The sequence below is a fragment of the Tetrahymena thermophila genome (assembly GCF_000189635.1).
Source record: "Tetrahymena thermophila SB210 genomic scaffold scf_8254803, whole genome shotgun sequence".
Lineage (NCBI taxonomy): Eukaryota > Ciliophora > Oligohymenophorea > Hymenostomatida > Tetrahymenidae > Tetrahymena > Tetrahymena thermophila.
The window spans coordinates 2,187,377-2,203,688 of NW_002476559.1; the positions used below are offsets into that span (position 1 = coordinate 2,187,377).

General features: G+C 21.0%; 8 protein-coding genes across 8 annotated transcripts; 2 read left to right on the forward strand and 6 right to left on the reverse strand. All coding sequences in view use genetic code 6, as the record gives it.

The window, feature by feature from the left end:
- Nucleotides 1-1,428: 1,428 nt before the first annotated feature.
- On the reverse strand, nt 1,429-1,941 carry TTHERM_000024389 (transmembrane protein, putative; the record flags this gene model as incomplete). The annotated part of the gene is made up of 1 exon (XM_012795728.1): nt 1,429-1,941. The coding sequence occupies one exon, from the start codon at nt 1,939-1,941 to the stop codon at nt 1,429-1,431; it is 513 nt and encodes a 170-aa protein (XP_012651182.1).
- Nucleotides 1,942-3,044: 1,103 nt separating this feature from the next.
- TTHERM_00024390 (tetratricopeptide repeat protein) lies at nt 3,045-3,529 on the reverse strand (the record flags this gene model as incomplete). Its single annotated transcript, XM_001008525.2, has 2 exons — nt 3,045-3,075; nt 3,126-3,529. The coding sequence occupies 2 exons, from the start codon at nt 3,527-3,529 to the stop codon at nt 3,045-3,047; spliced, it is 435 nt and encodes a 144-aa protein (XP_001008525.2).
- Nucleotides 3,530-4,048: 519 nt separating this feature from the next.
- Nucleotides 4,049-4,898, reverse strand: TTHERM_00024400 (glycosyl hydrolase family 25 protein; the record flags this gene model as incomplete). Its single annotated transcript, XM_001008526.1, has 2 exons — nt 4,049-4,148; nt 4,348-4,898. The coding sequence occupies 2 exons, from the start codon at nt 4,896-4,898 to the stop codon at nt 4,049-4,051; spliced, it is 651 nt and encodes a 216-aa protein (XP_001008526.1).
- A 1,828-nt stretch (nt 4,899-6,726) lies between these two features.
- Nucleotides 6,727-7,946, reverse strand: TTHERM_00024410 (glycosyl hydrolase family 25 protein; the record flags this gene model as incomplete). Its single annotated transcript, XM_001008527.3, has 2 exons — nt 6,727-6,826; nt 7,396-7,946. The coding sequence occupies 2 exons, from the start codon at nt 7,944-7,946 to the stop codon at nt 6,727-6,729; spliced, it is 651 nt and encodes a 216-aa protein (XP_001008527.1).
- Nucleotides 7,947-9,956: 2,010 nt separating this feature from the next.
- On the reverse strand, nt 9,957-10,929 carry TTHERM_00024420 (glycosyl hydrolase family 25 protein; the record flags this gene model as incomplete). Its single annotated transcript, XM_001008528.1, has 2 exons — nt 9,957-10,056; nt 10,379-10,929. The coding sequence occupies 2 exons, from the start codon at nt 10,927-10,929 to the stop codon at nt 9,957-9,959; spliced, it is 651 nt and encodes a 216-aa protein (XP_001008528.1).
- A 2,834-nt stretch (nt 10,930-13,763) lies between these two features.
- Nucleotides 13,764-14,213, forward strand: TTHERM_000024438 (transmembrane protein, putative; the record flags this gene model as incomplete). The annotated part of the gene is made up of 1 exon (XM_012795729.1): nt 13,764-14,213. One exon carries the CDS (start codon nt 13,764-13,766, stop codon nt 14,211-14,213), a length of 450 nt encoding a protein of 149 aa, XP_012651183.1.
- Nucleotides 14,214-14,598: 385 nt separating this feature from the next.
- TTHERM_000024439 (transmembrane protein, putative) lies at nt 14,599-15,310 on the forward strand (the record flags this gene model as incomplete). Its single annotated transcript, XM_012795730.1, has 2 exons — nt 14,599-15,176; nt 15,229-15,310. Coding segments are annotated over 2 exons (579 nt in total). The 3' UTR covers nt 15,230-15,310.
- A 190-nt stretch (nt 15,311-15,500) lies between these two features.
- On the reverse strand, nt 15,501-16,156 carry TTHERM_00024440 (MaoC domain protein dehydratase; the record flags this gene model as incomplete). The annotated part of the gene is made up of 4 exons (XM_001008530.2): nt 15,501-15,644; nt 15,709-15,854; nt 15,904-16,033; nt 16,097-16,156. The coding sequence occupies 4 exons, from the start codon at nt 16,154-16,156 to the stop codon at nt 15,501-15,503; spliced, it is 480 nt and encodes a 159-aa protein (XP_001008530.2).
- Between the last annotated feature and the right edge of the window lie 156 nt (nt 16,157-16,312).

Here is a 16,312-nt window from a genome sequence, read left to right on the forward strand (position 1 = left end):
TAAAATCAAATTCTAAAAATTTATGTATAAGAATTTGATGAAATTGTTGGATTCAAATTTTAAACATATTATTAATAAATAATTAATTGCTTTTTTTAACATAATAAAATTATAAAAATTAATTAATATTTCTATTGTTTAGATTATTAAAAAAAGCAATATTTAACTTTTTTCTGATCAAAATAAATGCTTAATAAAAATTTATATATTTTTTTCAATCTATATAAAAAAGTATTTATAATTATTATTAAGAATTTTTTACACTATCAAATTATTTGAATATCACATTACAATAAAAATAATTATTTCTTAAATGAATTTTGATTTATTAAATTATTTTATTTTAAAATAAACTTTTTCTAATATAACTTATTTTCCTTTTATCATAAAGAAGTTCCAAATTAAAAATTATTATAAATATCATATATTGTATTCATTTAAATATTATATTTAGTATAGGGTTGGTATTTTATTGATTAAATCAATTTTATTTAATTATATTAATCAAAAATTATGGGAAAGGGAAATCCTTAATTAATGAGAATTGATGGTTATTTAAATTAAAAATATATGTTATATAAAGAAAATAATTTCTTTTTAAATATAAAATAATTTAACTATTTCATTTTTTAAAATAATCATAAGTTCTTTCTAAAAAGTATGTTTATGTTATGTCTTAATTTTAGAAATTAATTTCATTCTGTTAAAACTTTTATTAGGTTGTTCTTAAATTTTTCAATAATTAATTTTGTATGTAATCATCTGTAATTTGCTATTTTATCTAGTTAACTGCATCTGCATAATACTAGTTATTGTACTAATATCCTTGTGTTTATACTCCTTCTTTTATTTCTTCTTATTCTTCTTAAATTAAACTTGTAAATTGATTTTCATGAATCAAGTTTTATTTTTTATTTATTTGAGATATTAAATCCTTAAACAATTTTCTTTCTAATTCAATCTATTATTTTAGTTAATAATCTTCAAGTTATGAAATTTTCTTTTTTAATTATATTTTGTTTATTAAGTCACCTAAATCATCTTTTTCAAAAGGCAAGAAATGCAAAACTCCATGAATAAAATAATATAGCAAATTATTATTAAATGAAATTTCATAAAATAAATCATAAGTAACTAATTGATATACTTTAAAAATACAAAACAATTGCTTATTTTCAAGAATAAAATTTTATGATTGCTAATCTCTTATTTGCTACTAATCAGTCTATCCTTAAAACATTTCAATCCAGAATATTTGAAAATGACTGTACATTGAAGTCATAAAAAATTAATAATCTACCAAAGATTAATCTATTAAACACGAATAGATTAAATCAAATAAATAGTCCTTTTGAAATTAATAGAGTATCAATTAAATATCAGGTCTTTCAATAATGTTTTTGTTTCTTATTTCTTCTTGAATATATCTCAATAATTAGTTTGATATTTCGTCTTTTTTTAAAAGAGAAGTATCTATCTAAAAGTCTTGAAGAAGACCCAAACCAGAATTAGAATATATTTCTAATATAATTTTACCTAAGTTAAATATATCTGATCTACTATCAACCTCGTCTTCAGGAATTCTATAAGAGGGAGTATGAAATTAAATCTATTAAAATGCTATATTTTCTTATTTTTTTGCATAGATTAAATTTAAAGGATTTAAATTTACAACAGAAGCTCCAAAATCAATAATAATTGGATTAATTTATTCACCTGATTATGATTTTTAAATGACAATATTTTGAATTTTTAAGTCAAGATGATTGATTGAATGTGAGTGCAGTTGTTAAAGCCCTTTAATTATTTTAAAAGCAATTTATTACTTTTAAAATTTAATTAACTTATTATTCTAAAGATATTTTGAAAGACTACCCTCTTCATAATAATTGGAATAAATAGTAACATAGCTATTTTTATACTAATCTAAGTAGTAATCATAAAATAAATTATAATTAAGATAGCGTCCTAGACAAAATGAGCCAATAAGTAACTCGTTTATCAACCATTAAGGAATATAAGAAAATAATTCTCCTTGGCCTACTAACTTAAATTCTTTTTTTAAATACTAGTTCTAATTTATTGTAATTTTACTCACTGTAACTCCACTATATATATTTTACTAAATGATATCATCTTGATTTATGTTTCTATGAAACTCGCTAGGTTTTTAGTGGAGAAAAGCCTTACATCGAATTAAGTGATAAGAATAATATAAACAATCAAAACCTTAAAATCTTTATTAAATATCTATTTACTGGTTATTCATTAATAAAAAACTAGAAGCTTTACAATATTCTTTACTTAAATATTGCCAAGACAGCTTTCCCAAAAGAAATTATTAATTGTTATATCTAATAAAAATATCATCCTCATCTTTCTAAATAAATTGAACATCTTTATCTAGATAAAATTTTTACAAAATGTAGAAAATAAAAACATTTCTGAACTCTTTAATGGAGTCATTTTAGAGATTTTTAAAAAATTGTAAATAATTATTTTAGCATAAATAAATGCACAATAAAAAGATTTAACTTTTTTATCTTTCTTTCTAATTTAATAAAACTCTTATTGCCTCTTCAAAATTTCTTTAACCAACTAAACACAAAGCAATATTTTCAATAGCTCGTTTAATTTTTACCTCCAAATTTTCAACTTATAATTATAATTTAAAATACTTTTCAGACTAACTATATTTATTTAAAGCTAATAATACAAATCCAGCTGTAAAAAATATTGATGATTATTAAAATCTATCATATTGATATAAATTACTTTCAATTAAACTTAAAATATTAATAAATATATCATGTAATTGCAATTTTTTAAATATAATTAAATTTTACCACATGATTATTTTATTATCTTCTTGCTAACAGTTTATCTTTTTACAAATTTCTAAAATATTTTAAATCTCAAAGAAATTATCATCATTAAAAACTTATGAATCAACAAAACTAGCATAAAAATTTTTTTTAAAATCTAAAGATAATTTAAAATTAGGATTTATTGATAAAGATTTGTCTAAAAAATATAAGGCTTTCTCAACATCTCTCATATTAGAGTAGCACAAAGCTAAATTATGATAAGCAGTAAATAATTTATTATCTAAAGTCACAGATTACTCAAATATCTAAGCTGATTTGTGATAATCTTTATCGCCTACAAGAATACAATACCCATAAAGTTATAAAAGATATGGATTATTCTAGTATTTTGAATCTCTAATCAAATTTTCAAAATAAGTTTTAGCTTCTTCAAGTTTATCTAATTTTATTTTCATAAGCCCAATATTTATTTTAGACTATTTTGAATTACATTTTTCAAAACATTGAATTGCTTCTCTATTCTATTTGAGAGCCATATAGCATAAACCTCTCTAAAAATTGACAAACTCACTTACTTCAGATTTATTTTTTAAATTACTTTTCTCTAAATTTTCTAGAATTTCAAGAGACTCTTTGAATCTTTCATTTCTCATTAATTCTAAGCATTCTTTTTTGCTTTTTCTTAATTAACTTTAACCCATTTTTTATAAATTTAATTAATTTCTTAATATGAATATCTTTTTGTCTATATTTGATGATATTAAGTTAGATACAAATAGCTAAATTTCATTATAAATATCTTTTATTTTTTTAAAGTTAAGTCTTAGGTCTGAATTAAATTAAAAAAATAATTTGCATTTAATTTTCCGACATTGAAGACTAAAAAATATCAGAGTATTTATTTTTTCCAAAAATGTGTTTGTTTATTTACAAAAATTCAAAAAATATTTTAAAATGCTTCTGAAGAAAAATTACTGCAAATATTTATAAAAAGACACTATTAAATGCTTAGCATCTCAAAAGTATATTTTTTATTATCAAACAAATTAAAAAACAAAATTTGAAGTTGGTAAGAGTAGAGTTTAAGTAAATTTTTAGGGTATTTTAAAATTAAATAATTTAACAAAATATTTAAGATGATGAAATAAATTTAAAATATTTATGTATAATTTATATAAATTTATTTTTAGTGATTATTTTTATTTTTTAAGGTTTTTTACTCAGTAATAATCCATATCAACATCAAGTCCACACATAGTAGTATCACCAATATATTATTTTATAGCAGGCTTAGTCCAACCACCGAAAGAGTATTTACTCCTATAATATTAAATAAACATATTTAGACAAAAATATTCAAATTTATTGTAAAAGGAAATTTATAGTTTTGATTAAAATAATTCTATAAATTGAAAATATATATCGATGATCATTTATTTGTAAATTTTAAAATTAATTTTATTTTTTAAATTAAAAGCTTTAAAAAAATAATAAAGCAATAAACTAATATATTATTTACCAATCACTGAAACTAGGAGAATTATCGTAATGAGCATACCAGATTGGAAGATTAGTAAAGTAGGCACAGTTACCGGCAGCACCAAAGATAGAAGTCCATTGGTATTAAGAGCTGTAAATACCGACTAATTTGCCATGAGATTTATAAGCTGCAACTATGTCCTTCAAAAATTAGCAGTTAGTGTTAATATTAGAAGTCCAACCACAGCCAGAAGAAGGGTTAGTTTCAACATCTATCCAGACAGTTCCGTACAATGATCCAAAAGTGTTAACAGTTGCTTATACTTAATCAGCCGCACTAACTTTACCTACACATGGGAAATGATAAATATCAGTAATGAGACCTGCAGACTTAGCATTTTAGATGGTAGCAACGTTACCAGAATCAACAGCACCATAGCTCTAGTAACCTCTAACAATAACAAACTAGATTCCATTGTTCTTTAAGCATTAGAAGTTGTTGAAGGGGGAATAAATATCAACACCGATAACAGCTTGAGCACCTTAGAAGGAGATTAAGACAAGCAAGGCAATGAATGTTATTTTAATCATTTTTTTGTGTATTTCTTTTGTATTTAATTTAATTTAAAAAATATGATTAATAATCCCAAAATCAATTTTTTAAAGTTTCATAATTGAGAGAGTGAGTGAGTGCATTTATATATATTAATTTTGAGTAAACTGGTTTGTAAAAATTAAAATCAGGCTAAACCAATAAGGCTGTTAAAAATAAATATTTCTAGTTAATATAAATTTAATATCCAGTCAATTATTCTTTTTAAAATTGAATAATTATCAGATAGAATAATATTATTTTTTTACTATTCCAATTTTTTAATCTATCAATCTAAATCAAAAAGATGTATGAAACAGCAAAATTATAAAATAAAGTTTGAAATAATACACCATTTATAGTAAATAAATTGGTAGTGTTAAACATTTTGAATTATTTTCATAAATATTTTGATGGTTTAGTACGAGTGCAAATGAATGGATTATATTTATGAAACAATTGGAGGAAGAAAATAATTTGACTGTAATTATGGTTTCAGATTATGCATAAAAGTGTAAAGCAGCACAATCCAATTCTAAAAGATTATGCTTATCAAATATATAAAATTTACTCAAGTTGTTGGCTTTCAATTTTAGCCATTATTTCAAAAGTTAATTTTCTAAATATTATTTAGGTAAAAATAATAACCAATAATCATAATTACTAAAGTGTAATATTAATAACAACGTATTGCTTAATTAATTCATGTCCTATTGATGACCTATCAAATATTTATTATTTTCTCAGTTAACATAAATAAATATTGATAGTTATTATTAACAATTTATTTTACTGTAAGATTCAATCATCAAGTATTATAAAATTTCAAGTCAATTTCTTATAGTAAATACTCGCTTACTTTTATCATAAATTAAAAGAGTAAACTTTCATGCCTAAAGATTATTTATCCATTAACAATAGCAATTAAATAGCTGAGAAATCACTCAAATGTGTATAATTTTTAACTTACAATCATTAATATAAAGTTGAAAATAAAAATTCACATGAAAATTCTTTAAAACAAATAATGAAAATGAGTTAGATTTTATTTGATTTTTTCTAATAATTTTAAGGTAACCATTTATTAACCTTTGTAATAGTTTATTACTATTTTTAATACTAATATTACTAAATATAAACCATCTTTATTTAAAATAAATTTTATAAATTACAAAAATATAACTTAAAATTTAAAAAATACTATTTTTGAAAGTAGAATAAATTATTTCTTGATTATCAAAAAAAAGAAATCAAAATTATTTTATTTTAAATGAAATCCTACTTAAAAACAAGTTTAATCAATAAAAAAAATAGATTTTACGCAATAATAGAATAAAATATAATTTATATTGATATTTAGACTAAGCAAACTATTTAATATCAAGCATTTAGGAATATATTCATTAATTGCAAGCCTTATTCTTGCACTCGTTTCCTGACTTTTTAGAATGAACTTTATATTGTTTTGCTTTAAATAATAAATTTGTTAAATTATTTTTTCTGATTTTATTCTATTTATTTTTTGGATTTACTCAATCAAAACATAAATAAATATATTAAAATTTATAGTATTAAAGTTATTTTTTAAATGGAATACAGGCCTTCTTTTATAATTTTTATAATTTTATAACATGAATATATTGAGCTATTTAAAGCTAGCTATCCATAAAAAAATGAAGTGAAAATTAAAAATTTTTAAAAAAATATTTATTTTATAATACTATATACTTATTTATTTATTTACTAAGTTATTTTGTTATTTAGGTTTATAAATTTTTTATTAATAAAATGATATTTTTATTATTTATTTTTTTAGAGTTATTTTGTTCAATAATAATCCATATCGACACCAAGACCACACATAGTAGTATCACCAATGTATTACTTAATAGCAGGCTTAGACCAACCACCGAATGAATATTTACTCCTATAATTTTTAATAAAATAAATTTAATCAAATATTTCTATTGCCTAACAAAAATATAAACTTTAATGTTTTGAATTAAATTTATTAAATCAATTTATTAATGCTCAACAATTGATTAAGTAATAGAAATATCTATGGTAGATAAATCATATAAAAACTTAATTAATTTACTAGCAAGTAAATAAGTAAATTTGTATTTGTAACTTTTAATAAGTAAGATCTATAACTTTTTGGGTTAAAAAGGGGATTTTATGGAAATAAAAGTAAAATTAGATTTAAGTAATAGTTTTGATTAAAAACAATTTTTAGAAGTTAAGATTTGATATCAGTCTCCTTTTTAAGATATAGACTAGTCTTAACTTACTTGATTATTTTGTAAATAGATTATCACAACTATTATTTTTATTCAATTGAATTGGCTGGTTAAAAAATAATCTTAAACAAAAAAAATTCCCAATATAAAAAAATCAATCAATGAGTCTTTGGCATTTTAATTTGGTTTTATTTAATTTAAAGCATTATAAATTTGAATAAGATTCGACAATAAATTAATTTATTTGTTTATTTACCAGTCGCTGAAGCTAGCAGAACCATCATAGTGAGCGTACCAGATAGGGAGATTAGTGAAGTAAGGGCAGTTACCAGCAGCTCCGAAGATGGTGGTCCATTAGTATTGAGAACTATAAATACCAACTAACTTACCATGAGATTGATAAGCAGAGACTATATCCTTCAAGAATTAGCAGTTGGTGTTAATGTTGGAAGTCCAACCACAGCCAGAAGAAGGGTTAGTTTCAACATCAATCCAGACAGTTCCGTATAAAGATCCATAAGCATTAATAGTAGCTTGAGCTTAGGCAGCAGCGCTAACTTTACCGACACAAGGGAAGTGGTAAATATCAGTAATGAGACCAACAGACTTGGCACTTTAGAGAGTAGAAATATTGTTAGTATCAACAGCACCGTAACTCATGTAACCTCTAGCAATAACGAATTAAATTCCTTAATTCTTTAAGCATTAAAAGTTGCTGAAGGGTTGAGAGATATCAACACCAATAACAGCTTGAGCGCCTTGGAAGGAGATTAAGGCAAGTAAGACAACGAGTGTTATTTTAATCATTTGCTTTTTTTTTTAATATTCGGCTTTTGTATTTAATTTATTTTTAATAAATATAATCAATAATCCAAATATCAATATTTTTTTAAAGGGTAATCATTAAAAGCGTGTAATTAAATTTGATATTAAGTAAACTTAATTAGATATTGAAATAAAAATCAGGATAAATAAGGTTAATAAGAATTGATCATTCCTTTCTAGTTAATATAATAATCAATTATTAATTAATTATTTTTAGGATTAATCAATTCATTTTTAAGTTACTTATTGATCGATACTCATCAAATATTAAATTATTATTTTTTATCACTAGATTACTCTTCTAATCAATCTCTTGATCGCAATCAAAATTTTTAAAAACAGTGACAAAATATAAAAATAATTTGAAATAGTTCCAAATTTAAAAACTATGCATTGAAAGAAAAATGATTGATTGATAAATCAGCCTGTGTTCAAATAATTTAAAAAAATCTTTGTTGATATTGTTTCTAATATTTAGAAGCAAAGCAAATTCTTTTTATTGGTAAAAAATTGGAAGAAAAAAATAAATTGAATGTAATTAAGGTTTCATATTAAATATAAAAGTGTAAAGTGGCATAATCAAATTCTAACAATATTATAAACAAAAATTAAATGGCTATTAATTTTTTTGAGTAATTTAGTAATAAAAAGTATTTATTTTTGCTAAATAAAATTGACGTATTCAATTAACCAGATCATTAAATAGTTGATTTTAAATTTTAACCACTTTTATTTCTAAAATCAGATAAATGGAATTTAGAAATATTATTTATTAATTGGATAAATTGTTTTTAATTCAAATTATTAAAATTATGTTTTGAGTAAAAAATATTAAATTAGCTTACTTAGAATTTAAGTTCATATAAAAAGAAGAAATTATAAAATCATTTCAAACCAATTAGATTATTTGAATTACAACAGAATTTATTTAAAAGTATACTTTCTCTTTGTATTTTAATGAAATTCTAAGACGAGTAAATAAATACCAGCAATAAGAAGATGAATTATTAGTTATAAAAAACTAAAAGAAGGAATAAATAAAGCAAGAAAAATCCAAAAATATTAATTTTTTTATACTAAAGATATTTAAAGTTAAGAATTTTATAGTAATCTGAATCAATAAGAAAAGTATAATTAATTGTTTTAGTGCGTAATTTATACCTCCTTTAACACAAACAAATATAACAAAATATGAGTATATTTGGAAAGTAATATCTTAAATTAAAAAAGAATAATAACGATTAACTAAATTAAGGCATACAGATGTGAACACGTTCAAGAAATTTATTTATTGATAATGAGATCAAATGAATAAAAACATTAAGATCTTAATTGTATTTCTTTTGAATTTAATTAAGATTTCTAACATATTCCAATCGATTCATTAAAATTTAATTTTTTAAATGTGTAAACCCTAAAACATTAAAAATATAAAAAATGCATTAAACGAGTAAATAAATGGCTATTAAAATAATGAATAAAAAATATTAAATGTTGCCACTTAAATTTAAAATCTCCCAAAATTAAAAGTATTTAAAATACTATTTTTTTCAATTAAATAATTAAACGAAATTTCAAAAATATTTGTTTAGTAATGGAGAAAAAGTTAATATTTTATAGAATATTTAAATATATTTTACAACATAATTTATAAAACTAAGGTAAATTAACAGATATTTAAATTATTATTTTTTAGCTATTCTGTAAAACTTTTAATTAAAGTTAATGAATTACTTACAAATCATAACATTTTCATTTTTTGATCTTAATATTTTTAATAATATTTAGATAGGCTAAAACAAAATCATCTTAAATAAATAAATTGAATATATTTTTTTTTGAAAATGTTTTATTTAATAGAAATAGAATTTATTTTGTAAATTTATTTTTTTATTAATATATTTGTTACTAGTTTGATTTTCAACTTTTAATATAAATTTATTTATACTTATTAATAAATGTTTTATTTTTAATAGTTTTATATAAATTGTATCAATAGTAATCCATATCCACTCCGAGACCACAGAGAGTTGTAGTTCCTTAGTACTGCTTAATAGAAGGTTTTGTCCATCCACCGAATGTATGTGTAGGCCTTTGTATTTTTTAGTTTTTAAAAAAAATTTAAAAGATGTTGTTTTTTTAAAATACAATTATAAGATTTATTCAAATAAATTAATTTGTTAACCTTAAATAGTATTTATTTATTGAATTTTATTTGCTTTAAATATTTAGCAAAATATTTTAAATTTATTCAACCCATATCAAAATAATTTTTTATGAGATGATTTAGCTTTGAATTAAATATTAAAGTTGAAATATTGTTTAATTGTTTTTAAGTAAATTTTTATCAAAATAGCTTATTTTTAAAGCAAAAATTTAGATTTCTATCAATAGTTTTAAATTTATCAAATTACCAGTCGTTGAAGTTAGCAGCTCCATCATAGTGTGCATACCATATAGGAAGACTAGTGAAGTAGGGACAGTTACCAGCAGCTCCAAAAATACTTGTCCATTAATATTGAGAACTATAAATACCAACTAATTTACCGTGAGATTGATAAGCATGGACTAAATCTACCAAGAATTAACAGTTAGTGTGAATGTTGGAAGTCCAGCCACAGCCAGAAGAAGGATTAGACTCAACATCTATCCAGACAGTACCATACAAAGAACCAAACGAATTAATGGTTGCTTAGGCTTATGCTTGAGGACTTACTTTACCTACACAAGGGAAGTGATAAATATCAGTAATGAGGCCGACAGATTTAGCATTTTATAAAGTTTAAACGTTTTTAGTGTCAACTGCCCCATAACTCATGTAAGCTCTTGCGATAACAAATTTAATTCCCTGGTTTTTCAAGCACTAGAAATTGCTAAAAGACTGAGAAATGTCAACTCCAATAACAGCTTATGCACTTTACAATGAAATCAAGACCAGCAAGGCAATAGCAATATTCTTAATCATTTATGCAGAGTAAATAATTTTGATTTAAATGTTTAGTTTAATAAATAAATAAAAAATAATTAACATCTTTAGGTATTTATAGAACATTCATACATTCATATTTCTTAATATAATTAATCTGACAGAGTAAACTTTCAAATATAAAAACTATATTTTTTATTAACAAGGTTATTAGTCGTTTGTGGTAATAATAAATTCTTTGAGTAAAGGCACTAAAAAATAATTAATTCTTTTGTATTTATCAATCTTTAACTTACAATTAATTGATAATACGGAGGAGGATAGGATTAATTTTTATTCTATGAATATGTTTAAAACCAAAAAATCAATTTTAATAAACAACTAAGTTTTAAGAATAAAGTAAAGATTTTTAAAGATATTATTTTTTGAGTGCGAAAACACAAAAAAGGGATTATTGTTACTATTAAGTAATTTAACACAATTTTTTGAAATCTCTAATTATAATATTCTCTACATTTTCCAAATGCATTTTTTTATTGTGGCAAAAATTGTATTTTTAGTTTTGCTATTTTTTTATGAAAGTGTAAATAACAACACATTAAATCTAATCAAAAAGTTGGCAATTTATTTATAATGTTAACTAATCTACAGATTAATAAATAGTATTCAAAAGAATGTTTCATATTTTGTGTTTAACATTGCTTTTATTTATCAAAAAATGAGCTTGAAAAAGATCTTTGAAATTCTTTAAAAGGATAAGATTTATTTTTAATTTTTTACATACAACAAAATAAACATAAATAGATTTACTGTTTTTGTTAATACATACTAAATAATTTAAAACATATACAAAAAAACCCTCGAACTAAATTTGAATTTTTATTTCTTTTATTAGATTCAATTTAATTAAATAATTAACCTAATTTATTTATGGGAATCCCTTTGAGAAAATAATAACAAAAGCTTTTATTTAATTCAGAAAAGATTCCTGTTACTTAACCATAAGCACAGAAAAATATTCAATTAAAAATATTTCAATTAAAAATAACATTTTAATCCTTTTAAAATTTAAAGTTCTAACTAATCATTTCTCATTTTTTTCTGTATAAATATTATTTTTCAAAATAGATTTAATTAAGCATTCATTATATCTAACTTGAATCAAAAAGCTTTATTAAGACAAATTAAATTTTTAAGTAAGCTATAAAGTTTAAATACTGTCAAATTTTAAAGAAATTCATAATTGTTTCTAAGAAATTAACTTTTATTTTAAAAGTCTAGACTAAAAATATTTATTTATGTATTTTATTTCCATTTTAATTTAATTAGTTAAATAATATAAGAAAATTCTTTAATAAAAATGTATTTGAATCTGAGTTAGATTTTGTTTTATTGCTAATTAATTGATGGTAAACAATTAGAAGATTACTCAAATAATTAATAAAAGCGTATTTATCCATAAATATACTACAGATAGAATATTATTAATAGCATTTATAAATTTTAAATAGAGAAAAAAATTATGCTTATTTATTATTTTTTACTTTATTTTTTTGTAATAATTTTTAAAAATTTATTAATAGCCAGCCATGATTTTATATCTTCTTTTATCTTTTAAAGATTTTTTTTTTGATATGAATAAAAATATGGTTTGCAACTTATATATAAATTTGATTTAGAAGATTTGATTTTTTTTTACAAAAAGAAAAGAAATGATGTAATTAATTCTGAAATAATTATCATAAAGTTTAAAGCATATCTAAATAAATAAAAACCATAAATAAATACAATAAATAAATTAAAATAATCTTATTTATTTATGATAATTTGGTTGAATTATTTTAATTTTTGTTTATTTTTACTGAAAAATCATTTTTTTAAAATTTAAAGTTATAATTAATTTTTAATGAAATAATTTTTTAAATCAATCAAATGACAAACAATTTAATATTCTTATTATTATTTATAATAAATTTAATAATAATAATTTTTATTATTTCTTATATGCTGGATTTGATTTAAGCAGTTTGTTTCATACTTAAATCAGATAGCCAAATGATGAATAAATAAATAATTCTTCATTATTTATTTTTCGATATTTTAACATTCAATCACTGAAAACATTAAATTCAATTAATTTCTTAAACAAATTTAATTTTTTACTTATTTTCTTATTATTTTTTTATTTGAATTAAAAAATAAAGTTTTTTACTTGCATTTTTACTTTTATTAACTAAATTACATAAAATTCACAATTTCTATTGAAAAATGAAAAAAATTAATTAAAAATATATTCAATAAAAAAAAAAGCGTACTGCCCCCATTTAGATAGAAACAAATATTTTTTTTATGTTGTTTGAATTTGGATATATTTTTTTCACTTTTCTTTTTTCTTTTGTTTCTTTTTTAATTAATTTTAATTGTATTTAATAATTGAGTAATTGAGAGAATATAGTTTAATTATTTGTTTGTTTGTTTGTTTTTTTGCTTGCTTGTTTATTTGTTTTTTGTGTGTTTTGCTTAATTTTATTTATTAGTTTTATTGCTTTGTGCTTTTGTTTGCTTGTTTGGGTTTTTCTTAGTTTGTTTGTTTATTTATTTATTTTTTTTATCATCTTTATTTTATCTGATTTTTTATTTTTTTTATGAGTTGATTTTTGTTTTATTTTATTTCATATGATTTTATTCAAATTTGAATTTAAAACTATATTTCTCTCTTTCTTTTTATCTTTTTATCTTTTTTTTTTAATAAATAGTGAAAACGCCAAAAAATAGCGATTTGCGTGTGTTGTAAGTGAGACGTGTTTAGCTAAATGGAGAAAAGACCCCAATGACTCCTCTTCTAGATAACTACCTGCTATGAAGAAGATTTAATGAGTGAATTTGTTTCCAAAAGCAATCACTATTCTTCTGTCACGAGCGAGAATTGCGAAAAGGCCTACCTCAGAACTTAGGATTATACATTTTATTATTTTTCGTTCTTATAATAAAAGATAGTCTTTAAGTTCTATTATTTTTAGGCGAAACTTTTTGCAATCTTTTGTAGTAACTGTATGAGGGTGGGATTATTTGCTCTGTATACTTAAGGTTGGATTTCCATTCGATAAAAACTTAACGGCTTGATCCCTAGGAGAGAATATTATTGGCATTTAATATTTTTTTTGCCGGGAGTGCAAAGAACCTTAAGTTTCAGAGAAAATAATCCTTTACCGCCATTGTTAAAGATCCAAACTGTCCATTTTAAGTCTTTTTTACTAACGCACACAAATTCCTTCTATTTTTATCAATTTATTTGTATTTCTTAAAATTAAGAATCTTTTTGATTAATTAATTATTATATTTTTTCCCCTTGTATCAATACTTAAAAATTCAAATTTTTCTTAATTAGAGCAAACATTTTTTTCATACATATTTCACTTTTTTAATTAATTAATTATTGATTTTCCCTAACATAAATATGAAAAGGATATTTTCTTAATTAATTATTTCAAAGCAGAATTAAAACATTCATAACTATTTAATTGAAACACTCATATTTAGCTAACAAGATTAGATAAATTATGCAAATTGATCATTCAAAAAAAAATTTTATTAAATTAATAAACAAATATTAATAAATACAATTAAATATTTATCATCAATCAATCAATACTTTATATTTAATAAAATTTAATTTACAAAAATAATTTTATTCAATTTGAATAACAAATGATTTAAAATTAACAATCTAAATTAGTTTTCAGTTTTCTCATAATTCAATTATTAGGTTATAATAATTATAAATTGTTTTTTATCATTTGTTAATAGAATATTACATACTTTCAAAATTAATAAGCTTTAATAAGTTTACTTATCAAAATCAATAATTAGATATGCTCATTCAGAAAATCTTAAAGCCTTAAAAATTATTACTAGACATTTTAGAAATAATTTATTAGCTAATTATATTTATTCATAAATATTCTAATAGTTAAGATTAAATCTTTTTATAAAAATGCTTATTTCATATATAGAACTAAGAGAGGAATTTAACTCGAAGATATCTAAGCTATGAGATCTAAATAAATTGTTGAAAACAGGTTGAGGAAACTTACCATAATAGCATATTCAAAATTAATTAAATAATAATTTTATATTTATTATTTTTTTTATCAAATAAGTATTTATTTATATTTATTTTAAAAATCAAAATTATTCATCTATTTATTTAATAAACTTAAATAATCTTCTAAACAATAAAATCTTTATGTAAAAAGAGATCGAAATAATTTTTATAAATTTTATTGGTAAAAATAAATAAGTATAAATATCTATTTTTTTATTACAAACGTCATTAAGATCTACCTACATATCATAGATAAATAAAGATAATATTAAGTGTAAATATGTATGTATAATACAATATATATCAAATGCTTGAAATTTTAGAAAGATATTCATTCACTTATTTATTTAATAATTTATTTGGTAATTAATTAATAGATTTATTAATTTTTCAACTAGAATTATTAGATGAAGACTCAAAAACATATATATAATTAAAGTTAAATCAACTTTTTACTTGAAAAGAATGTTTATTTTAGTTTAAAATTAATTAAAATTATTTTTGATCACTCTTCAAGATACTTATAAAGTACCATAGCTTCTCCCTCTACTGCGATTTTATCGTTTTCATGGATTTTATGAAGACTTGTTTTCAATTTAATGAACTTTTTCTTGTAATTAACGTCAATTACTTCCATTCTTCCTTCAACCTAGAAGTTATTTGTTTATTTTATTCGCATATTTTAATATTTCATTGTAAAAATTTATAGTTACTTCTTCGTTTAGAAAAACAGGAGCTGTAAACTTTAATGTTTGGTTAAGGTAAATTGCATCGTGAAGTGTTGAACCGAGCATTTATCCAAAGATACCTCCTGTGAGCATACCGTGAGCTACTCTTTGTTTGAAGATACTTTTTTTACCTAAATTTAGAATAAATTTGTTTAGAATTTTCAGTTTAAGCAAATTTACCTGCTTCTTCATCAGTATGAATTGGATTGTTATCGCCTGATATTTCAGCATAAGTTTTAACTTGTTGCTCGGTGTACTTTCTTTTGAGCAAAAAGTAATCTCCAACTACAATTTTGGTGTGCTTCTTTCCCTATTAAATTAAAACATATTTTTCAATAACTTAAAAGGATATTTTATTCTTTTTAGTCTTTACTGGTAATAGCTAGGAGCCATAGTAGATATTTTTTGTGAAAAGGGAATTGAATCTGTTCATTTTTTAAGCAAATAGAATACTAACAAATATATTAACTTTTTTAATTAAATTATATGATAAATCTTTCTTTGTAAATGTATGTATATGAATTATTTTATATTAATTTGGAATTATTTAATATCAAATTATTGTGATATTATGCAATTTACTGATCTT